Source organism: Pecten maximus, chromosome 14 (assembly GCF_902652985.1).
Source record: "Pecten maximus chromosome 14, xPecMax1.1, whole genome shotgun sequence".
Classification (NCBI taxonomy): domain Eukaryota; kingdom Metazoa; phylum Mollusca; class Bivalvia; order Pectinida; family Pectinidae; genus Pecten; species Pecten maximus.
Genome location: NC_047028.1, coordinates 1,483,360 through 1,511,270, shown reverse-complemented (window position 1 = coordinate 1,511,270; position 27,911 = coordinate 1,483,360). Strand labels below are relative to the sequence as shown.

At 38.7% G+C, this 27,911-nt stretch overlaps 1 protein-coding gene across 1 annotated transcript; it reads left to right on the top strand.

Annotated features, from left to right (window-relative positions):
• The first annotated feature begins 3,044 nt into the window (after positions 1-3,044).
• Positions 3,045-24,389, top strand: LOC117342471 (mucin-5AC-like). The gene is made up of 7 exons (XM_033904637.1): positions 3,045-3,462; positions 3,616-4,062; positions 5,406-5,525; positions 6,135-8,201; positions 8,452-9,861; positions 19,877-19,996; positions 21,886-24,389. The coding sequence occupies exons 1-7, from the start codon at positions 3,060-3,062 to the stop codon at positions 22,848-22,850; spliced, it is 5,532 nt and encodes a 1,843-aa protein (XP_033760528.1). The 5' UTR covers positions 3,045-3,059; the 3' UTR covers positions 22,851-24,389.
• Positions 24,390-27,911: the final 3,522 nt, after the last annotated feature.

Sequence of the window (27,911 nt, the reverse complement as noted above, 5' to 3'; positions counted from 1 at the left end):
ATTTGTAGATATAAAATCAGTGATAAACATGGTCTTCAACGAGTGAATGTTGTTTGTCCTGTTTATCTAACTCGCAACAATTCGCTAAAGCTGGTGTGTTGTTTAATTTTTCTTTTGGGAAATTATCTTGTTCGGCTTAGATAATCATGATAAATAACCGTCACTTGGGCAACCTCAATATATGTTGAATTAAACAATAAACATATCACCTAGCTGTCTGACCTTCCGATAGGTCGATGAACATTTTGTATTGTGACAACTTATCGGTGTTGTAGTTTACCCAATAGCGAAAGTATCAACACATTCACAGAAATATGTTGCAAGTTTAATGGCTATATACTTTATTGATTTTGCCTATACTTATCTTACACTTATCTTATACTTATCATTTATCCTATACTTATCGTAAACTTATTTTCAAGATATCTTACACTTATCTTATCTTAAACTTATCTTATACTCATTTTATATTTATCTTATCTTATATTTATGTTATACTTATCTTATACGTATCTTATATTTACCCTATACTAATCTTACACTTATCATCTACTTATCTTATACTTATATTATATTTATCATATATTTATCTTATACTTATCGTATACTTATCTTATACTTGTATTATATCGATCTTACACTTATCTTGCGCTTAATTTTAATTTATCTTATACTTATCTTATACTAATAATATATTTTCCTTACATTTATCTTATACTTATCTTACACTTATCTTACGCCAATTTTACACTTATATAATACTTATCTTCTAATTATCTTACGCTTATTTTATATTTATCTTATAGTTATGTTATACCTATGTTACATTTGTCCTTTACTTATCTTACACTTATTTATATTTAGCTTATACTTATCTTACACTTATTTATATTTAGCTTATACTTATCTTACACTTATTTATATTTAGCTTATACTTATCTTACACTTATTTATATTTAGCTTATACTTATCTTACACTTATTTATATTTAGCTTATACTTATCTTACACTTATTTATATTTAGCTTATACTTATCTTACACTTATATCATACTTATCTTACACTGATATCATACTTATCTTATACTTACACGTCATTCTGATATAATTAATTTTTCTTTGTTTTCATGGTAAATACTCAAATGTGATTGGTCGAAAAATTCGTTTCATTCTTCTATGAAAGAAATTCAGAGAATGGCGCGAAAAATGTGACGTCACAATACGACAATTGACGTTGCGTATTGATTTGAGAAAAAGAATCCCATTTAAAACCAGTAAAATTGTACATAAAACATGTTTTAAATTAGAAAATCATTTTCAAAAATTAATTATAAGCGTTGATGTCAATTTTTTTTAGTTTCATCGGGGTATGAAACAAATTTTGTTTGCAAACTTCTGTAAGAATCCGCGATGAAACTAAAAAAAAAAGACATTAATGCTTAAATAAACAGACAAGGCTATCGACACGTTTATGTTAATTACAAGAAATAAAAAACACAACTACTTGTATTATACATGACTATTGTACGACTGATAAAAGAACATTTCTAAAATGTTATATTTCGAGGCATAAAACATTGACAGATTCATTCTATGACTACAGATTAACCAGTCGGGTTGACACCGAACAATGTTTATATATGTAGTGTATGTTGCTATCAGAAACCTTAAACAAAAGTATTCAAACCTGAACTTTTTCACACGATCCTGTTTTGTTATCATTGTTTAGGATCCTTTTCCCACGTACAAGATATGACTGGTGGCAATGCTATGCAGGGTTCGCCAAATCCTTGGAACCAACCGGAAGTCCATTCACCAGGATTTATCCAAAGCCGTGGTTAGTGTTTTAATTATCGTAAAAAATGAAAACATATGTGTAGCGTAATTCTTAAAAGAAGAGAAGATAATAATTGTGATTTCAATAACCACGTTTCTTTTACATGACAACTTATCTAATTTTTAAGAAATTATCAATTTATGTTTGTAAGATGCATTTGATCGTGATTGATTTTAATTAGTTGCCGAGACTGAATTTCAATAAGGGAAGTCTGATTTGATTTGATGATGAATAACTATGTGTTAACTCTGCATGGTTCATGTTGTACAATGTGACGTATGCTTGTATGAAGGGTCATGTTCATTTATTTCCTCTTAGATATTCTAATCAACATTCTCCCATAACATTGTCGTATCAATCTTAATTTATTCCCAAATTTGTTAATTATAAACACATTTTTTGAGAATAGAATTTTTCATTTCGCGAATTCCAATGTGTTACGAGTTCTAATCGACAATATATATTTAAGTTTTTGTTATGGGAGAATAACGAACCTAAACACAATTTTGTATCATTTTAACTAACTAGCGTTTGGTTTTCACATGTCAAAATAGCACTTAAGCACGTGATTTCATATATATATATATATATATATATATATTTATATATAAAAAAAACCTTTCCCTGAATAATCATGATAAATAATTACGGGTTGTCCGTGTTTGTATGTATCGTATTTATCTAATAATTATATACTCCTATATCGTGCGAACATCTGTCTGGTATATACTGCATGGCTGGTCCTGTCAATACATATTGTTCCATACTAAGACGGCCGACCAAAATTACCACTGCATAGATGGTTGTCTTTCCTCAGCACGTCCTATTCAATAATACGTACAATAGCTGTTCCATATATAGCTTGTTTTCTGCACAGCTTATACGTTATAACCCAAATATTCCAATAGTATTTTATTGGATAAGTTATTTTTCAGGATATTCAGTCACCATGGAACGCTCCACCTTTCCCGTAGCATAAAAAACATCTCCTGCATGGCCTTTTACGATATAGCGCATAAATCACACACAGGACACAATACACAAACGCAGTACAAAAACCGTGACACATCCAATTCTAGGTATTTAAGCTCATCACTAACCGATTTTAAAGAAGACGTGTTCGCTGCGAATTAAACAGGCAACAGATTCTCGGTATTAATACTCGTCCGTTGACAAATACAGGAGCCACAGGGGTTGACACTGGTGCAATTAGAGGGAAGAGTATGCGACATGACCAGAATATGGCATTCAATACAGCCACAAAGCAATTGGACGCACAACTGCTCGCCCCCGAAGCGCAAGGCCATCTTGAGATACTGCAACCTCACAGTATAAACACCATCGGTGGGCAAAACGCAGGCAATTCAAGGCTTTCTGCCGGTTCGTCTTTTCAATCTGTTATGACGTCACCGGACATTCTTCCTCCGACTCCTCTCGTGGATAGAAGTTTCGCCTCACCAATATTACTCACAAACCAAGGCGAATTACCCAGCGATATGCAACAAGCCTTATCACAGACCACGGGGTCCAGTAACCAACTTTGGGATGCATCCAGTGTCAACCAGCAACGTGCGCTAGACAATTCACACACGGAAATCTTTATGGGCGCCTCAAAACACTCACCAAGTAAGTATCAAGCTGCATTATCTTTTTGTATTTGCTAATTTTACGCGCATTTCACGCGTCAATATTCCTTCAATGATAAGAGTTTTTATTGAACACAGATAACAGACGCCAATGGAATATATCGGGGCAATGAAATGTAAACTATTGTTTCAGGAAGAAAGCAACCGACGTTGTCAGAACAAATGGCAGGATTGATTTCAGGAGATAATATCATGCCAGGAGATTCTAGTTCGGTTGTTGATCCAAGATTTGGAATTATTTCCTCACCCGACCATATTGCAACAATGGAGGTCGGTTCGAGTCTTGGTGCTCATAGACCACCACCTGACAACTGGCATGCCAGTATCCAGCAACGAAAATCATTGCACCAACAACCGAATATCCGTACGCATATTCAAGATCACTCTGGAATGCGTATTGCAACTCCGCCACCTCAACGCTTCCGAGACGGATTGCATTCACTTGGATTATTGTCAGACTCGTTTGTTGTATCTGACGGTGGGGCATATGTCAACACAGACGCTGAGGTCAAGGTCAGGTCTGGTTTGTCGGCCATCGCCCGTCAAACGCCACGACCGCCGCCTACACAGCCTCCCCAAGGTAAATATATTTCCTCTTTTTAACTAGGAAAACATTCTTACAAGACAAACTGAAGAAAAACTTATATTATATTTACATTCTACCTGACTGTATGTCTCCTCAAGTCGAAATCAAAAAACGTATCTATTCCTAAAACAAATAATCCTTTTTTGATAGTTATGATAGGTATAGCATCGATAAACTCCCTGGTTATTCTTTAAACACTGACGAAATGTTCCAGATGTTTATGGTACTACCCCCATTACCTGGATTGTTTATCCCGCGTATCCAACAATCGTCCTTTTCACAAACATCTTAGTTCCCCCACTGAACTACTGGGAATAATCCACACGACAAATCATTACGTGATTGCTGACAAAACATTCTTATGTTAACCAGAAACAATACAATCATTCCAGTAATTAAGGGCAATACCTTCACAACATCTAGTTTTCAAGTTACCTGTGGGCAACCTTTGCTTTCGCGCAACCGGTTTCCTAGTAACTAATGAAATCACCAAACACTGCTTTCACGAGTACATAGGGTAGCATTTGAAATCAATAGTTCTGGCAGGCAACTATTTGAATGACATAACTTAACTATATAGACTTACAATTCACAATGATTCTTTCCCATGTGATAAATAGAGGATATCTAACAGTGTCTTCAGTAATACCAAATATATTACACGAGTGGGGCTAATATTTTGATATTTTGCACGAGTGCGCAGCACGAGTGAAAAATATCAAAATATTAGCTACACGAGTGAAATATATTTGGTATTACTGAAGACACTGTTAGATATTCTGTTTATTACATTTTTTATCAACGAAAAACCTACCCCGTATGCTAACTAGGCCTCCAGCGATGATTTGTAAACAAAAAAGTAGTTCCCCCTGTCCAGGTGCTGACATATATGTCGGGCTTTCTGATTGGTCAATTATTTTTGTATTTTCTAATCATTAATTTGATTGGTCAAATCAGCAAAAGTGATATTTTTAAACTAAAATATGAAAAAAAATATGATATTTTGAAAAATATGATACTAGTGAAAAATATCACTTTTATAGAATGAATAATTTTTGATATTTCACTGGTAAAAATGTAATAAAACACATTATTCCCCTCACCCAAGCCGGGTAACTATAGATGAAGTATTTACATTAATCAACATACTCTTAGCCGTACAAATTTCTCCAGATTATCAAGAGCACCAGTTATTATTTGCTAACATATTACTCACATTATCCTCGATAAATTATGATAAAAGTGGGCTGATTCATTAATAAAACATGTAAAGGAGTTGACCTTGTTCCACGTCGTTGCCGTAAATATGCGATAAGCGTAAGATGATTGTGTTGCAGCTCCCACCAAACGACCCGAACATGTGATTGATCTGAAGAGTCGAGGCAAGTCGTGGGATAACTTCAAAGAAATACCCTGGGGCAAAGAACAAGGCATATACAAACCTGAAGTTGCAAAAGGTAGGACACAGTTTTAATCATGTTTCAATATGATTTATTTTAAATAGAAACGTTAGAAATATTGTATTTTTATGCCTCTAGAAATTTTTGCTAATCATTTTGAAGCACAGAAAATAAGTATCACGCCATTTTTCTTTCAACTGATATTGGTCGAGTTCGATCATCAACTATCTACTATAGTCAGGCTGTTCCATCTAATGTGATTACGTATGCGGATAAACTCAGCCAATCACGCCCTTTATTCCAAATAGTAACGCATGCTCATAATGAAGTCTAGTCGCTGTTGTCGGACCAAAGTATATTGGTTGTTGACTCAAAATCGACAAGACAGTCGCATCACAATTTTTGTATCCCTACACATACAAACTCTCTCATTATTTTCAGAGTATTTATTTTTACGATTTGATGATTCTATGATATAGTGAATACCAGATTTTAACAAATAATCGCAACATTGATTGGGTACCACCGTCATTTACTATTGCAATAACATGTTAAAGTACAATTAGTGTAGTCAGCTTAGCGAAGGTTTATAGAACAATATTGTCTAATTTTTTGAAATGATAGACTTCTCTACCTCACATCAGTTGGTTATGTTTCTCATTTTAGGTCAAGTGACTCCTGAACTAGAAGTACATCCACCTGACCAGCGGCATTCTTTAAGAGAGCAACACATTTCGCCGCAGAGGACAGATATGAAGCCATTCGAGCAGCGTCAATCTGTAGCAGAAACTCGTGCGTCACCGAAAAGGACGGAAGTCAAACCACCAGCTAAACCTACAGTCAAACACGCATTGGATAACCTTATGATATATATCGACACAGTCAATAGGAACCTCAAAGACACAACGCAAGCGCAACCTACAGAAACACAGCCAGTCAAAGCCCAAGTGAAAGAAGTCTTGGTGAAAGGGACTGGTAAAACAAGTTCATTGCAACGAACCAATACAGGCTTAGTACAGCAATCGGGCAAATATAAAACAAATGCATTGAAAAAAACTGTTAAAATGCCAATATCGCTGATGAAACAGACTGGAAAATCTCAAGGTGGTCCATCCCACAGAACAGGGATTAACCAAGAAGTATTGATACAACAAACCGGGAAATCTGGAGGTGGTCTTTTGCATAAACCTGGCACAACGAAAGGAAATTCATTAATGAAAACCGGTATACGTCAAGGAAGTCTTCTACAATCTGGTAAATCTCAGGGCGGTCCTTTACAACATAGAAAGCCTCAAGGTGGTGCGTTACAACCCGGTAAACCTCAAGGTGGTACGTTACAACCCGGTAAACCTCAAGGTGGTGCCTTACAACCCGGTAAACCTCAAGGTGGTGCGTTACAACCCGGTAAACCTCAAGGTGGTGCGTTACAACCCGGTAAACCTCAAGGTGGGGCTTTGCAATCCGGTAAACCTCAAGGTGGTGCGTTACAACCCGGTAAACCTCAAGGTGGTGCGTTACAACCCGGTAAACCTCAAGGTGGTGCGTTACAACCCAGTAAACCTCAAGGTGGTGCGTTACAACCCGGTAAACCTCAAGGTGGTGCGTTACAACCCAGTAAACCTCAAGGTGGTGCGTTACAACCCGGTAAACCTCAAGGTGGGGCTTTGCAATCTGGAAAACCTCAAGGTGGGGCTTTGCAATCTGGAAAACCTCAAGGTGGGGCTTTGCAATCTGGAAAACCTCAAAGGGGCGTTTTAGGACAAGCTATCAAAACTCAAGCAGGTCCACTACAAACAGCGGGTAAAATACAAACAGGTTTACTGAATCAAGCTGGTAAAGCTCACGGAGGTCCGATGCAAGAAGCAGGAAAACGTCAAAGCAATTCACTTCAGAAAAATATGAATTCGCAAGGCGGTGCACCAGAACAAAATGTTATATCTCAAAGAAAAATGATTCAACAAGCCAGAAACAAGCCAGCTGCATTAAAACAAGCTGCTACGAAACTGGGAGGTTATGTTCATAAAACCGGTGCAAATGAAGTAAATGCATTGCAGAAAACTGGTGGTAGAGGTTCATCTTTAAATTCAGTGACCAAAAATGATATTGCATTGAAGCACCCAGGAAAAGAACAACGTATTCCTCAAAGACTTATAAGCCAAACAAAACAAGTTCCCCCTGTCCAAAGTACAGCATCACGGAAATTCCAGATGCCAAAAGGCACATTATCGCAAAATAATGTCAAACAAAGTGCTTCAACCCGAATAGATGCAGTAGGAAAGTCTGAGAGCAACAAATTATCTGGAATGGCAAAAACAGTAAATATGAATCAACCATCTAACAGGATGCCAACATCAGTTGCTGGTGATAATACGAAGAAATCGTCTTCGCAGAATGTCATCAATGGAAAACTAGCGACAGATGCAAAGAAGATAAGCGCTGCGACTAGTCCAGTAATTAAGCAGCCGGGCTCTGCGTCGCAAGCATCAGATGTCAAGACTGCTGATAATAAAATAAGCGCTGCGAATGTGAATAAAGAAAACAATCCTGGGCTTCGCGACGCCTTCAATACAGCCGGTTCTCAGAAGTACGAGGCTATGCTAAGCAAGCCTATTTATAGATTAAAATCTGACCAGCCTACTGTTGAACCAATTTACGGTGCTGTAGTTGGCGACGCAAACATTCAGCTTGAATCTGGTACCACACCTGCCACACAAGTCGTTACGATGAAATCGGGTGAGAACATTGTCTTCATTCATATTTCAAGCTTCTGTATATTTTATGTATGGGCAATTTTTCGTTTAGAGTGACACTAAAATGAAGCATTTTATGCTAATTTAGATATATATGTATTTGTTGTACACATAACATGCGACGAAAAAAATCTATGTAATGTAACAATATCATATATTTATCATATATACATTATAATAATGCATGTATTTCAGTACTTTACTACATAAGGTTATCGTTTTTATTATTTCAGGTGATCAGTTCCCTTCTCTATCGTCATCATCAAGTAGCAAGGTTGATAGAAGCAAACTCCACGGTATCCCAATACATTTAGGTTGGCAAAAACCAACCCTACCTTTGTCTTCTAACAAAGATGCCGTAAATGGCGAAGCCGTAATGACAGAACCAGCAACAAGGCCAAAGCCACCTACAGAACCATATGTTGCTACAGTCACGGAAAGTCCTACGCGCACAACCACTACCACACCCATGACAACAACTACCACACCAGAACAAACCACTACTACAGAACCAACTACAACTACCACCACTACCGAACCAACGACAACAACCACCACGGCTGCCCCAACCACTACCATCACCACCACAGAACCAGCGACAACTACTACTGCTGCCCCAACTACTACCATCACCACTACAGAACCAACGACGACCATCACTACTACAGAACCAACGACGACCACCACCACTACAGAACCAACGACGACCACCACCACTACTACAGAACCGACGACAACCACCACCACTACTACAGAACCGACTACAACCACCACCACTACTACAGAGCCCACAACAACAACAACAACAGAACCGACGACAACAACAACCGAACCGACGACAACCACCACTTCTACAGAGCCCACAACAACAACAACAACAACAACAGAACCGACGACAACCACAACTACTACAGAACCGACAACTACCACCACTACTACAGAACCGACAACCACCACCACTACAGAACCGACGACAACCACCACCACTACAGAGCCCACAACAACAACAACTGAACCGACAACAACAACAACAACAGAACCGACAACAACTACCACCACTACGGAACCAACTACTTCTACGACTACTACTACAGAACAAACGACTACCACCAGCACAAGCACCACCACCACTCCAGAACCCATGACTACCACTGCTGCCCAAATTAACACTGCTCATGAAGTACCATTACCAACCACGGGAGCAGCGGAAATTACCACGACGATCGCGTCAGCTGATAATTGGATTGGTTCATTTGTTACAGGAAAACCTGTAATTAACCAACAGTTAAATCACACGACAAACTTACCGTCCTCATCACAATCGACAACAGGTCGCGCGCACAATCAAACCCCTCTTAATATGCTAGTAACATCCTTACCGGAAAGTACTGCTGCAAGCGAAATGGTTCAAACTAAGCAAGCTTCTACTTTTGGCCAAACACAGGCTTCTACATCCGATTCATCTATCTTTCAAGATGCACCTTCATCACCCCCAACAGATTTATTACCAACAACTCTGCAACGTTCATCGACCCAAATGCAATATGATGTGTCACCTACTCAAAAGGAAATTACACAAACAGATGCAACATCACATTCGCCTATTTCCGCTATTCCGACGGATTCGTCAACACATACTACAGGTAAACAAATTGATGGTTTATTTACATTAGATCGTGCCAACCCAACAAGCCAAGGTAACACACCAGTAGTTACCCAGGGTGAACACATGACAACCATGACTGGCAAAGTTTCCTCCACTGAATCCAGGACAGTGGTAACATCTGACTATGCCGTTAAAGGTCGAACAGATGAAGTAAGTACAATGTCGGAATATCAACACCCACTGGAAACTGGGCCAGCAAATACACATTTATTATCATCAGAGCCGACTGACATACCCTCGTCCTCAACAAAGCAATACATTGCAACTCAGCAAACAGCACAGACTATGAAGTCGTCGGCTCGCCAGGATGAACCCTCGACTACAGTTCAAGGGTCAAGTGAATCACCTGCTGTATCACAGGTGCATGAGACAACATCTGTATCTGAGTCTATTGCAAAAGACACTACTATATTCTCAACTTCGCTTCCAAAAACACATACAATGGGAGTGACCGAACAAGGTACTGTAAATACAAATAACGAACTAACAAATAATGTACAGACATCATATACAAAGGAAACCACGCCTATGGTAAAACGTCCGACGGTATCAGAGCCACTTAAATTCGATCATCTGTTTATGGCGTTCGTCAAAGTAGAAACCACTACACAACCGTCAACCACAACGACAGAAACACCAACTACCACCTCATCAACCACCACCACAGAAGCGCCTACAACTACAACTACTACTGAAGCGCCGACTACAACAACAGAAGCGCCTACAACTACGACTACCACAGAGATGCCTACAACTACCACAGAAGAGCCTACAACTTCGACTGAAGTGCCTACAACTACGACAGAAGAGCCTACAACTACAACTACAACTACCACAGAAGAGCCTACAACTACGACAGAAGAGCCTACAACTACCACAGAAGAGCCTACAACTACAACTACAACTACTACAGAAGCCCCTACAACTACCACAGAAGAGCCTACAACTACGACTGAAGTGCCTACAACTACTACAGAAGTGCTTACAACTACGACAGAAGAGCCTACAACTACAACTACTACAGAAGCGCCTACAACTACGACAGAAGAGCCTACAACTACAACTACTACAGAAGCGCCTACAACTACGACAGAAGCGCCTACAACTACGACTACGACAGAAGTGCCTACAACTACCAAAGAAGTACCTACAACCACATCGACAACAGTTACCACTGAGGCGTCAACAACAAAACAAGAACAGACAAAAGCAGAAACAGAAACAAAAACAACAGAAATAACAAAAACTATTAAAAATACGACACCAAATGATGCTACGTCAATGAAAGCAACTAGTTTCAATGCGCGTTCTGCTAAAGCGTCGAGTGCAGCTGCACCTACCATGTCTGGTATTCTTACGTATTCAGCTGGTTCTAGCAACATTGCTCACGAACCAGTAGTAGAAGGGTCCAATGCACTTCTACATACTAAAGACCCAAGACAAGTATCATTATTAACAACATCATCAAATCAACTATCAGACGCTATAAAAGGGAATTCACCTATTTTCAGTTCGACACTAACGTTAAGGCCAAATACTATTACTAACAAAGGTAGTAACATTAGGACACAATCTCCTGGCTTAGCGTTCCCAACCGGGTCGTCTGCGCCGGCAACTGTATCCGGACACTCCACTTTGGGCAACACCAAATACTCCACAAAAGGAAACGGTGAGTTGTATCAGTTGTCTACTACACCTGGTGGGGCTGGCATTCCCCACGAATCTATAACACCCGAAAATGACGTAATACCCACTAATTTCAATATTGCAGGCACGGAAACAGCAGTAACGCCAAACGCAAATACGATAGAGGATTCCACTGCCACAAGTACCAATGATGCTATGGCAATTGGGTCTACAGCCGCAGACAAAGCAGAAGTCTCAGTATCGTTAGCAAACCATCAGACAAAGAATGGGATAACTATGCAGACTCCAGAGAACTCATTTGCACAGATTACTGATACTACTAATACACAAACGACACTGAAAAGTCATCCATCACAAGCATCAGACTATAATTTACTCACAGATTTCCCTTCTACAGATCCCCATTCCACTAAAACACTAGCAATAGGGACATCCGAATTACCAGAAACAAATTTTCAAAATACAATGCTTTCTAGCGTGCCCATATCTGAAAATATCAATGATATAGGAACAACTGCCGAAGTTAATAACGCTGCTTTAGCAATCGAATCATCTTCTATAGGATCACAATCGACACAGCTCTATGGTTCCCCAACAGAAATAGCACCAAGCCAGCCTAGTAAAAATGCTGACAATACAGAAACAAGCGATACACTAGGACAATTAAATGCAAACACAATCAATGATCAAACACAGCAATCCTCAACTGTTACTAACACACACCCCACAACTATAAATATCGGTGGAAATATTTTTACGTCTGGTGTACCACCAACAAAACCGGAGGAAGTATTTTCCAAAACAAATGCACTTTTATCAGAGCATTCTAATGCAGATTTGACAGCATCAAATCGAGAAAACAGTCAATTACATAGTCACCCCCTGCCTGTTCATGAGTCACCAAAGCTTTCGAACAGCAAATCACAAAAAATCGAGGGCATTCCAATATATGTAGGCTCAAACAATGCATTGCAAAACGGAAATAATTTGTTTAATTCCCCAATACAATTTGAGAAGCCGGGTCAAATGTTAAAGGCTATAAACGCGGAACAACAAATTAGCAATATAAAACGGAAGTCACTTGGTTTACATAAGTCACAATATGCACTACCAATGCCAGCGGCAATTGATTCTTTGAACATAGAGTCTAAGACAGGATATCCGAATCATCAAATTAATTCTGATTTCCCTGAAACGATATTTCAAAAAGCACGTGACAGTCGCTATCAAATTGACAGTGACATTGCCATCGTTCCGAAAATAAGTTTTGTTGATCCCCAAATGAGTGAACACATAGGCAGGTTATCTACTCATGAAAAGTCTGGAAATGATATTCAACAGAAACCTAACACATTTAATAATAAAGTAATGAATAACATAGAAGGGGATCCTACCTCCGGAGGTCAAAATGCATTTTTAAATAGTATACCATCTTCTACGGCATCACGATCGGTCAACGAAAATAGACGAGCTAGTCCAAAACTTCGATTTTCCGATCCAAAGATTTCTAAGCATGTAACTGCATTGTTGAAAAAACTATCCAGTAGATATTCAGCACATAAAAAAACCCCAAGTTCCAACCTTAACTTCGTAGACCCCCAGTACCTAACTCCTATTTACAAAGCTCTGATGGAGAATCGTCGTAAACAACAGTTCCTATCCTCATCAGCTTCCTCAGTACCCCCTGACAATAGAATGAAGATGACATTTTCTTTGGATCCTATTGCTGATGCTCATCATACCAGAAGTGTACAAAAAACACTAAATATGCAAGAGTCTGCAAGCTTTAACTACAATAGTCCTATTGTGACTGCCCAGGTGCCACCACATCTTGCTAAACACAAATTACGACTGTCAAATGGAACTCAAAAGCTACACTCAGCCATACAAGAGAGAAAAACTACTGCTGGGACCGTTCTTGGTGGTCCGCGACAGGTAGAGAAACCCACTCTTAGTGCCACCATCGGTCCTTTACGTCGTGTAGACAAATCAAGTTATAATTCTTTGTTTGGTAAGGCTAATCGAGTGCCACCTAGACCATATCAAGGTCAAGGTCATATATCAGATTCTAATGCTAAGCAGGTAAATGTATCATTTGTGGAGGGATACAAATCATTAGGTAAAGTAATAGATTATCATCACTTGGATGATCCTAGTGCTGTATTTCGAAGACGGGATCAGTTTGTTCCGGGAAGCTTTGATCATAGTCCTTTTTCTGAAAGTGCTGGGTTTGGACAAAAATCAGACACGGTTTTACCAACATCTGGCGTCTTGACCGAATCAGATGCCCGCTTGAATAGTCAACGACAGTCAAATAATCTACCTCTTTTTGCACAAGGACATTACCTATTTAGACAGCAAAATAAACCCATTGAATTGAGCTATGATCTTCTACAGTATTTATTCAAAAATATGGCCTCGAATGGACAGAAAAAAAGCATAGATCTTGAGGCACTGAAATCTCAATCAAAATTTCCCGTAAGAATGAGGTATATCGACAGAAGTGGTTTACGAATGCAGAAAACACGTATACATTCTCCATTAGTTGCTCTTGCTGGATTTCAACACCCTACAGTTACTAAAAAAGAAGAGGTATCCCCAATACTATCTTACGCTAAAAACCGACACCATAAAATACTGGATACAAGTCGATCCATTTCTAACGCAAAGAACAAAGGTAAACGTATTACCCCGAGTGAATATAAAGAATCAGTTGTTAGCTCCGCTACATCATCATTAATGGGCAAAGAAAACCCTCGTGTTTACGACCGAAACAACGCAAAAGTAGGTCATAGCACGTTGACCAATGAGAAAAGAAAGAGAGGTGAACATTTTGCAGGCAAACATTTTGTTGACCGTAAAAATGCTGCATTGCCGACGTTTCAAGCATCTGATACCGAACTACCTACATTTGATGGTGATTTAAGCAATGTTAATACCGGTTCAACAAATCTGCAGCCCTCTCTGGAACAGGTTTCATCAAGTAATGCAGGACATGGCCTTTCGAGTACTGTTAGAAGTCCGGATGTAGCGACAACTCGAAAAGTCATGCCTACTATTACAACAAGTGAGACTTCATCTACATTGTCTAGTGGTGACACAGCCACCGGTGGGTTCCTTGCTACGGACCAACACTCTATTACGCCAATAACATCGGGTGATGCAGCCAGCTTAGCAATGAAGATGCATTTACCTATGGTAGATAATACGGCATCTACCCAGTCCTATAGACTGATAATGCATGGCAATGAAGGCATAGGTAATGGAAATACCATCAACGATAATAATATTGGTGGATTCAATTCGAACTACCAAAATGAAATCTTGGCAACCGAAGACACACCGTCTAGCTTTGATAACAGGTTTACAAATCTTCAACACATCGGTGGCGCCGCTAGCAATATAGCTTTTGAAAATACACAAACTAATCTTAATTCAAGACAAAGACATCCAAGCTACCAATCCTTCCCTTCTGAACAAATGTTCAATGAGGTTAGCAATTTAAACATAGTCGCAACTGAACCGCCCGTATTAAGAAATGAAAACCACTTTCAACATTTTTCACCAGATACTAACTTTTACAATGTAGAAACACTACCCAAAAGTCGTCAGCAGTCACCACAAAGTACTGATATACAATCCACAAACGCAGCACAGACTTTGGCAGTATTTCCAACCTCTAGTTCAAACATTCAAAGCCGAAAAGAATCTGAACAATTAAGTTATGCAAATGAAAATGTAGAACCGACCCCGTCATCACAGAAAAACGCACAAATTGCCCAACATTTTACTACTACTAAACAAACTCTTAACACATACGAACCAACCCAAACAACAGTTAATGAGATGAGTTCTGTCACTTCTGTTCAACGTTTGTCTGAATCATCTACAAACACAAACGTAGGACATGTGCAAAATGAAGAACCAATTACTGAAAAACACCGTCCAACTGGTCAACAAGATCAAACCATTGCACAGGATGGAATGGAATCTACACATGTGGGAAAAACGGATATCCGCAGTGGAATGGAAATTACACAGGATTTTATCACTGGTTCATATGACGGACAAAGTGGAATGACTAGTAAAAACGATGGTATGACTAGCACACAAGGTGAGGTGACGAGTACACAAGGAGGAGGGACGAGTACACAAGTTGGAGTGACGAGTACACAAGATGGAATGACGATTACACAAGATGGAATGACGAGTACACAAGGTGGAATGACGAGTACACACGAGAAGATGACTACTACACAAGGAGGAATCGCTAGCACACACGAGGAGGTGACTACACAAAGTACAATGACGACTACTCACAAAGAGAAGATAACTACACAAGCAAAAGGCGGAAGTACATACAAAGGAACAGCAAACAAGGCGATGCAAAGTGAAACTACTAACGCGCATGGAATGACTACTTCACAGAATGGAATGAAGAATGCACCTAGTGAAACGACTACATCAATTGCTGCAAACAATGAAATTATCACAACAGAATCGCATTCTGCAGCCACAACGGATAAACTGATTGATCCCCAAGATGGCATTTTCCACTTTCCATCAAACACCGTAACATCAAATGACATTTCGGGACCAAAAGAAAATAATTTTCACGCCGATTGGTCAGTGGAATCTGCATCTGACCGTAATGCGCAAGTGAATTCCGGTAATGTGGTTTATGACCAAGGAGGAAATCGAAATACTTTGATGTTATTCAATGATATGCCTAGCTTTGTTCAAAAAACTATTGCAAATGTAGATCACGCACCTGGACGTGGGGCCCCTGTCAATGATTTAACGAAACGTTTAGATTTAGATCCATCTAAAGGGAATTTCGACAACCAGGGTAATACAATATTAAATTATAAGACAGAAGGCAGCTTTAGTACAGGACAACAAGACCGCGTGTTTACAGCTTCTCCCAAAATACAAGAAACAACACTCGGGCTAGATCAAACTATGTCAACTAATCAACTATCAGAGAAAGACACTGCTACACAACCAGTATTACAGATGGATCATCTATTCATGCCTATCGTTACAACTACTGAGGCGAAAACAACCACAGCTCCGACGACATCTACGACAGAGGAAATAACAACTTCTACAACAACCGAGCCACCTACAACAACTACAACTGAAATTCCAACTACAACTACAACCGAGGCCCCAACAACAACTACCACAACTGAACCCCCTACTACAACTACAACTGAACCCCCTACTACAACTACAACTGAACCCCCTACTACAACTACTACAACCGAGGCCCCAACAACAACAACTACAACTGAACCCCCTACTACAACAACTACAACTGAACCCCCTACTACAACTACAACTGAACCCCCTACTACAACTACTACAACCGAGGCCCCAACAACAACAACTACAAGAACTGAACCCCCTACTACAACAACTACAACTGAACCCCCTACTACAACAACTACAACTGAACCCCCTACTACAACTACTACAACTGAGTCCATAACAACAACAACGACAACAGAAACTCCGACTACTACAACGACAACGGAACCCACCACAACAACAACTGAGTCTACATCAACAACAACGACAACAACTGAACCTACCACAACTACGACAACAACAACTGAACCTACCACAACAACAACTGAACCTACCACAACAACAACTAAACCTACCACAACAACAACAACCGAACCTACCACAACAACGACAGCAACAACAACAACAACAACAACTGAGCCTACCACAACAACGACAACAACAACCGAACCTACCACAACAACAACCCCGGCTCCGACTCAGCCACCAGAGCCTCTCCGCCTAGACCACTTATATATGGCTCCAATAACAACGACAACTGAACCTACCACAACAACGACAACTGAACCCACCACAACAACAACGACAACAGAGCCCACAACAACAACGACAACTGAACCCACAACAACAACGACATCTGAACCTACCACAACAACAACGACAACTGAACCCACAACAACAACGACAACTGAACCTACCACAACAACAACGACAACGGAACCTACCACAACAACAACGACAACAGAAGCTACAACAACGACAACAGAACCAACAACAACAACGACAACTGAACCTACCACAACAACGACAACAGAACCAACAACAACAACCACAACTGAACCTACCACAACAACAACAACTGAACCTACCACAACAACAACCCCAGTTCCAACTAAGCCACCAGAGCCTCTCCGTCTAGACCACTTATATATGGCTCTTGTAACAACTACAACAGAGCGTCCTACAACAACTACCACCACCGCCACCACAACAACAACGACAACTGAACCCCCTACAACTTCAACCACTGCAACAACAACAACAACAACAACAACAACGGAGGAACCGACCACAACTTCCACTACAACTGAACCAACTACAACTACTGTAGAACTAACTACACGTTCAAAAGTACCGGGAATGGAATCCTCTACAAGCAATTTCGTTTCGAGTAGAGGAGACATAGGTACGGTACATGACAGCATGAGTCATATCATTATGGGACCAACAATCAATGCAGGTCTAAATGGATTGTCAAATTTGAATAGTATCAATGAAAAGCAATCCTCATCGATAATCCACCCATCTGTAGAAAGACAGAAACAATTGTTTGGATTGGAGCGCGTACCTAGTGTTTTTATTCAACCTGAAAAGAACATGGCCATAGATATGACACCCTCACCAGCAAGTACGGGCCGGACCGTAGGCGACACTTTGTCAACATCAGGTTTACCATCGGTAGCTACGACCGAATTGGATCCTTTACGATTGGATCACCTATTTATGGATATAGTTACAACACCTGAACCAACGACAACCACACCCACAACGACAACCACACCTACAACGACAACGACAACCACGCCAACAACGACAACGACTCCTACAACAACAACCACGCCCACAACGACAACTACACCTACAACAACAACGCCAACGACAACCACACCTACAACGACAACGACAACCACGCCAACAACGACAACGACTCCTACAACAACAACGCCAACGACAACTACACCAACAACGACAACCACGCCCACGACCACAACTACGCCTACAACAACAACAACAACTACGCCAACAACAACAACCACGTCTACCACGACAATCGCGCCAACGACAACCACGTCTACTACGACAATTGCGCCAACAACAACCACCTCTTCTACGACGACAACTCCCATCACTACAGCATCGCCTGTCACAACAACTACATCACCCACACCATCCCTAACCACACATTCACCTTCTACTATCACACATGAAATAGCGAACCCCACTAACACCATGACCATAGAGTCTACAACGGCTCCAAAGCTTACACTAGAAGGAAACACTAAAGCACGACCTATTGTTAGTGGATCTATTAGAGCTGTTCGACCTTATAGCAGTCTAATCGGCCTATCGTCTCTGGGGACTAAATCAACAAGGACTAATCAGGCCACAGCTGCATCTTCAGTGGCATCAATATCGGAAAGTGTAAAACTTTCATCTACATCTAATGTGAAAAAGGATGCCACAACAAGCATTACTCTCACTGGTGATTATCTTTTAACTAGTGTTCACTAATATATGTATAACAAGATACAATAACATATTGATGTCATACATCATTATACGCTAACACGGATTTTCCTCATGCAAGCATGAAAGGTACTCATCAATCTAAGCAATGCTGCAATTATACCAAGCAGTCCTGATGTTTGTGTATTTCCACTGATGTATATATATATACGCTTACATCCATTCAACTTTTTTCAATATGCTTATACTGTGGTTTGCTTAGCTTCCCCAGAATATATCATGGAATAACGATAATGCTTACGTATGAATTTTCCTGATAAAGGTGACATTCTGAATTACGTTACCCAATGTAATAGTTCATCATTGTTGCTAATCGTGAACTCGTACTATTCATCACACTAGATACACGTACGTTTCTCGCTACCAATAGTTTCTATGTTATGTATATACATCGCGTTAGGTATGTATATGCACTACAAACGAATCTGACATTGTACATGAATATCTAATAGCCAATTTGACAAAAAAAACCCAATAAATTGATCTGAGTTGAAGCTGTAGAGAAATCTACAGACGACCGTCTTGTTTTATCTGAATTTAAGTAAGTATTGTAGAGGATACGCTGTGAAGATGTTTGTTGTGAACCATTTGTCGTCGATGTAACTAGTTGTTTATGAATATATGTCTTCACGAAATGCACCAAACAGCACCGTAGCCTGTTACGTTAACACTAACTATATTATCAAAGCTTATTTGATGTTTATGCTTATTCCATTATGTTGCAGGTCCTCTTGTTGCGAGTCCGATGGGTGGAGCCCGGATAGACACTTTCCAGCAGGGTCAGCCAATGCAACCACTTAACAAGATGGACGCACTCATGATCAATCCGTCTCAAGCACCGACTGGTAAGTTCTAAACAAAAAATGACCACATCTTGATTAATTAACTATTTCTAGTATTAAGTATCTGTATCTAATATTAAGTATCTGTATCTAGTATTGATTATCTGTATCTAGTATTAATTATCTGTATCTAGCATACAGTTCTTTATCAGATATGTGTCCTTACAGAGAAAAAATGTTTTTAACACTGACGTTAATCACTCAACGGAACCTCTCTAGAGCGATCATTTCTGGTTATATCAATATCGTTACATTTGACCCTGGTCATATCAATATCGTTACCTTTGACCCTGGTCATATCAATATCGTTACCTTTGACCCTGGTCATATCAATATCGTTACCTTTGACCCTGGTCATATCAATACCGTTACCTTTGACCCTGGTCATATTAATATTTAATATCGTTACATTTGACCCTGGTCATATAAATATCGTTACCTTTGACCCTGGTCATATAGATATTGTTAGGTTTTACACTGGTCAAGCTGATAGTGTTACCATTGACCCTGGTCAAATCAATATTGTTACATTTGACCCTGGTCATATCTATATTGTTGCATTCTTCACTGGTCATATCTATTGTTACCTTTGACCCTGGTCATATCTATATTGTTTCCTTTGACCCTGGTCATATCTATTGTTACCTTTGACCCTGGTCATATCTTTGTTGTTTCCTTTGACGCTGGTCATATCGATATTGCTACCTTTGACCCTGGTCATATCTATTGTTACCTTTGACCCTGGTCATATCTTTGTTGTTTCCTTTGACGCTGGTCATATCGATATTGCTACCTTTGACCCTGGTCATAACTATATTGTTACCTTTGACCATGGTCATATCGATATTGTTTCCTTTGACCTTGGTCATATCGATATTGTTACTTTTGACCATGGTCATATCGATATTGTTACCTTTGACCCTGGTCATATCGATATTGTTTCCTTTGACCTTGGTCATATCGATATTGTTACCTTTGACCATGATCATATCGATATTGTTACCTTTGACCCTGGTCATATCGATATTGTTTCCTTTGACCTTGGTCATAACGATATTGTAACCTTTGACCATGGTCATATCGATATTGTTACCTTTGACCCTGGTCATATCTATTGTTACCTTTGACCCTGGTCATATCGATATTGTTACCTTTGACCTTGGTCATATCTATATTGTTACCTTTGACCATGGTCATATCGATATTGTTACCTTTGACCCTGGTCATATCGATATTGTTACCTTTGACCATGGTCATATTGGTATTGTTACCTTTGACCATGGTCATATTGGTATTGTTACCTTTGACCATGGTCATATTGGTATTGTTACCTTTGACCATGGTCATATTGGTATTGTTACCTTTGACCCTGGTCATATTGGTATTGTTACCTTTGACCCTGGTCATATCGATATTGGTACCTCTGACCCTTGTCATATCTTTATTGTTTCCTGTGACCCTGGTCATATCGATAATGTTACCTTTGACCCTGGTCATATCGATATTGATAACTGTTCGAAGTATTACAAGGTGGATGATAGGTTTTATTGATCTCAATTTATCAAGCTATAGTTGAGTAATTGACAAAAGATGTCTTATTCTAACGTCATGGGGTCACCATGCAGTTGTGGTTTGACCTCTTTGCGTATTTTTTTGTCAGTGATGAATATCAGTACATATTGTCCTGGTTTGTTGACGTTGTATTATATAATTGTAAATAGTTTTTCTTCGTGTGTTGATGTTGTGTTATATATTTGTATATAGTTTTTCTTCGTGTGTTGATGTTGTGTTATATATTTGTATATAGATTTTCTTCGTGTGTTGACTTTGTGTTATACAATTGTATATAGTTTTTCTTCCCGTGTTGACGTTTTGTTGACTTTGATTTTCAGCTGCTACACAGCAAAAGAGGAGAGAGCCGTTAGTCCCCGGTTACATCGCTCAATCCAATGCCCCACTTAATCAAAAACCTGCGAACCAGTGGCCGACAAAAGCCCCACACGTCACTCCTGGTGCACAGGGACCCACCTGGACACAGGGTATAAATCAGCCACTCTCTACGTTCCCACAGTCCATTTTGATAGATACTGAGCCACATAATGCTTTATTGGCATCATCGAAACCAGGCTACCAGCCTGAGGTACCCATTGTTTCTGTCAAACAGAAAACGTTTGCAAATAAAAATAAAGAAGCACCATTAGCTGATGTCAACACCGGTTTAAACACATTTGCTGGCGAACAACAACCTTTAGATGGAAAGTTTGCCCATCAAACTGATGTTAAAATGATGAAAAATGTCAAAAGTGTGATGGCTGACTATTCTATAATAAAGGACGCTGGTCCAATGGGACCGCTACTGCCAGGATCTCCGGCACCACCAACAGAGATGAGACAAATGTACAAGTCAACTCCAACTGACGTACGATTACAAACTGGCAGTCCACAATACGCAGGAATTACTGATATTGTCTACCAAGCAACAAACACTCCCGTTCTCACAGGCGTTCCATCAACTGGTTTTACCAACGCCTGGACTACTGTGGTCACCAGACCGCCACCGGAAGTAACAGTGACCACCACAGTACCTACAACAACAACGACAACTGAGCCAACCACGACAAACGTCTACACTAGGTTATCGGTCATCGTTAATCAGGAAAAAATGAAAAAGGAGAAGGCGAAGGAGTTGGCCGAGTTGAGGAGAGCTCTGCAGGATCTTGGTATTGCGAATGCCAGTGGATTGTATCAAAAATTAGTAAAACTCTCAGCAGCTGCAAGAAAAAATATTCTGAAGAGGGCAACTTTGATAAAAACGCAGAAAAAGAAACGTTCTAAAACAAATCGCAGGAGTGGTTAAATCATAAAGGAACGATTTATGAGGAAAAAGACAATATCGAACGATCCACTGGATACTCAATGGTAGGACTGCATCACGACTCCACTTTGTCATTCAGATAACCAAATATGCAGTATCCATTTCTTCTACTAACTTTAAGATGAAAGTTATTTGTTTTTTTATTATATTTGAGCAAAATTCATATGAATAAATAAATCATAGACTTTTCTTCCTATTTTTGAATGAAGTTAATCTAACAAACGGGCCCACAAAAATTAATGATTATATAATGCGTCGTGTGTTTGAGTTCAAATGAATATTTGTAACGATTCGCTCGTGTTTGTGTTATATGTATCACGGTTTAACTATTTTTAGTTATTCAGATGAATTTCCGGATTAATTAAAACAACAAATATGTCGAACATTTTTGTTAAACTATTTGAATTCCAGTGCGAATGTGGGCGGAACCTATCTTTTATAACTGTGAACCTGGGATTCTATTAGCCATCAAAAAAGCAGAATGATTCACTGTTGGAGTTAAGTGATGAATTGACAAAGAATGCAAGATAAAATGTGATATATTCAGTAGAATAAAGTTAAATGCTAAAGATAACTAGCTGAAGGTCGAGACTCATGGTTGTTTGTTGTGGCCAATGTGTTCTGCTGGCCAGAAACAAAAGGTCAGTCTAACTTTCTAATATGTTATATAATTGTCCAGCGTTCGTTTAGTGTGCAATAAACGTCAAAATGTTTTTATTTGAATCTTATCAAGTTTAATGTCTTGAGCATGACAACGAACACGCCGTCGGCCCGTGCTCGCTGGTCACGTGGTAACGATAATTAAATGTACATCTAATTGAAGTCTTAAACAATACACGCTTGGCTTTTTTAATTAGACGTCCTCCGTATAAAGATTAATTATGCTGTATATACATTATTTAAATATTTATCATATATTATTTCCGTGACACGAAGTCCGGATGACAAGATATGCTACGTTTTTATTACTTTCTTGGACAAGATATTTGGATATTATTCAACCTGATGTAAATCTTCCCTGGTACCGCACCTAATGTAGGGGTATATGATAATGATTAAAGAGATCCAAACCTTATATAGGTAATTCTTATTCTTAAATTAAAACCATAAATATCACATAAAAATATAATGTTTCTTAATTATAACACCTTAATTCAAAAGGTCACTTAATCAAAACGAGAACATTATATGACCCTTCAGTTTTCATTAAAACGGCGGTATCTGATTGGTTCGTAAAACGTCCCATTGGGTGTGCTGCCATACGTTTGCCACATCGAACAGTGTACTGATTTAAGCCGTGGTGGTATCATAAAGACAGAAATTTGATTTGAAATTTCTATAAATCCTATGCTAGGCTATCTGTAACCTTTTCCTATTACATTTGCCTTGTGATGTGGAACGATGATATTGAAGTGATAAACATGTAACATAGGCTTTAACACATCAATTGTATATACACGTCATTTGTATCAGCTGCTACAGCAAAGTTTCACCAAAATCAATAAAAAACCAGAAATAATCTATTTTCTTTGATTTATATGTATTTTCTGTCTGGAGTATTTACTGGTTGTATCTTTGGTTTATTATCGGTGAATAACGGGTTGAATATATACCCAACATCACCATGACGCTGACAACCCTTTACAAAAACGGGGGGTTAAAATGACCTGATTATCATTAGTAGTCAAAAACACTTTACACACAAGGCAACTGTAGGATGGTTCATCATTAGTAGTCAAAAACACTTTACACACAAGGCAACTGTAGGATTGGTTCATCATTAGTAGTCACAAACAATTTACAATAAAACAACCTTACCACCGCCTAACCATAACTAGTCATACACAATAAACAACCTTACCACCGCCTAACCATAACTAGTCATACACAATAAACAACCTTACCACCGCCTAACCATAACTAGTCACACACAATAAACAACCTTACCACCGCCTAACCATAACTAGTCATACACAATAAACAACCTTACCACCGCCTAACCATAACTAGTCATACACAATAAACAACCTTACCACCGCCTAACCATAACTAGTCATACACAATAAACAACCTTACCACCGCCTAACCATAACTAGTCACAAACAATTTACAATAAAACAACCTTACCACCGACTAACCATAACTAGTCACACACAATAAACAACCTTACCACCGCCTAACCATAACTAGTCACACACAATAAACAACCTTACCACCGCCTAACCATAACTTGTCACAAACAATTTACAATAAAACAATATTACCACCGCCTAACCATAACTAGTCACACACAATAAACAACCTTACCACCGCCTAACCATAACTAGTCACAAACAATTTACAATAAACAACCTTACCACCGACTAACCATAACTAGCCAAAAACAATTTACAATAACACACACTTACCACCGCCTAACCATAACTAGTCACACACAATAAACAACCTTACCACCGCCTAACCATAACTAGTCACAAACATTTTACAATAAACAACCTTACCACCGACTAACCATAACTAGCCAAAAACAATTTACAATAACACACACTTACCACCGCCTAACCATAACTAGTCACACACAATAAACAACCTTACCACCGCCTAACCACAACTAGCCAAAAACAATTTATAATGAAACATCCTTACCGCCGCCTAACCATAACTAGTAACAAGCATTTTATAAAAAAATATTACCCTTATCACTGGCTAACATAACTAGTCACAAACATTGTACAAAAACTCCTATAGCCTTTACTAGTCACAGAGGCTGCTTATCATCAGCAGTACACAACATAATGGATTTTAGCATTATGTACTTAGACACAGCACTGCAAACCATGTCGCAACATGTGCGTACTTGGTGATATAAACAAAGGACAACAGTCTATAAGCTGCTATGACGTCATAATAACCAGCTCTACCAGCGATGGGACTGATATAAAGCAACGTTGTCCAACAACGCCTTTTTCGTTTCGAAGTCGCTGCTCAGGTATTCACTTGATGTACAACATAGAAGACTTTTTAAAACAACATGGACGATGATCTAGCACCAGAATGTTACTACTAAGGACAGTCAATTACAAGAGCTGGCATTAAACATCACATCATGCGAGTTTGTCTTGTAAGGTATTATTTTGACAAGATTAACATAGCGTGATTAATCAATGCATAACAGCACAGTTATAAAAATATTGATAACCAGTACAGGGGGTGGACACGCATTTCGGAATACCAGAAAAAACGGTAGTCGGTATCAGGCACATAGTCAAGATGTTTCAGTATAATTTAATATCGAGAGTCTGAAAAATCATCACAGTTTTGTATACAAGCATTAGTGTAACACACAAAACTTCTATAAAACACACATAGCGTTACTATTCATATAATATATAGTATAATTCAGATATACCTTGATTTTACATACATTTACATATATTATGATTAATCTGTAGACATTGAAAGGTTATGGATAAACCGGCGAATATGTAGCAGTATGTTGGTCTACAAGTATTGTCAGTTAGTATGGAAATTAAACGATACATGGTCCGGGTCACGAGATCAGAGGCGAAATGTCCAGAAATCCAAACAACCTAAACATGACTTGAATCCTTTGGTAACTGCGATCTTATCGTGCCCGTCCATGGAGCAGATCGATTGTAAGGTTCATACAACAAGTGCTTATCGCCTATGAACTGAAACTAAACTAAGATAGATGTATGGAGGTTTTCAGTGTATGTTCATGAGTGTACTTTGTGTTAAATGTAAAAGAAAAGGGTAAAAAATCCTACTTAATCATCTTCATTATCAAAATCACACATCTTTGGAATTTATTATCAGCACATAACTCTTATTCTACTGATGTATGTCCATGTCCATTCAAATTCATTCATCCAAGAAAAAAGAAGATAATATTTTCAAATGTAAATGGCATGACCAGATTTCGATTTAAGGACTTGAGCGTTCCTAATAAACTTGAGATGTTCAATATCATAACCTTAGTATGAATGGTCTTTAGCGATAAATCATGTTATTAACCATTGTGTAAATTAACATAGGCGAGAACATAACTAGTTAAACAAATTTGATTAATTTAACTTAAACAAAACTTAAAGATCTTATCACAAATTTAGTTAGCATTGTGCTGGGATGAACTTAAAAATAAAACCGAAACACAGATTTTGGGCTATCGCACCTGTCCATTGTTATCAGTAAGATGTGAAATGATTGTAAAATGGACACACAGGTGAGCGGCAATGTTATTAACTATACAACTCCGTCAACAACGGAACTCTATAAATATACAGAATCTACAAAACTGTACGTAAACGTATGTATTTTAGAGGTTATCTTATTTTAGTGCTTATCGTGTTAGACACATTAGCTTTTTTTTGTGATTGTTCTATATAAAATCATATTGGCGCGCAAATGCTGTTAAATTTCGGAAATGCGGTAATTTTTGAGTACGCCAAATAGAGAACGTTTACAGTTTGTTGTCATCTTCATTTCAAAAGTATTTCACAGTACTCTTACCTCAATTCAGTTTAAATAATGTAAATTATATTCAAAATTAAGTGTACACTTTAGCAATATAGTATTTCAAGTGCGTAAGCGAAATGTCTAGATATGCAACAGAACCCATTACCTAACGTATACACAGTGTCTCTATACATTAATCATTGTAAACATGACTGACCGACTCGCGCAAAAGAAATGAAAAAATATTCATATCAACTGTGTAAATACACATTGCTATTCGCCAATTATTATGCAATAAGGTAAATTTCATGTCTTCTTCCCCTAAAATACATATTCATTATCTAATTAACACATTATTATTTACCGCGACCGCAACTCGTCATAGTGACTGTTCAGCATGATAGTAAACGTCTTATTAGCTGTTTAGATAATTTGTGAAAAGAACACACGCTCGAAAGATATTTCATAATAGCAGAAAGATAAAAAACAACATGTGATAGCTGATCCTATCCCAGATAATAAATGCTGTAAGTATTTGGCATGTACGGTTAGCAATGCACGCCCGGA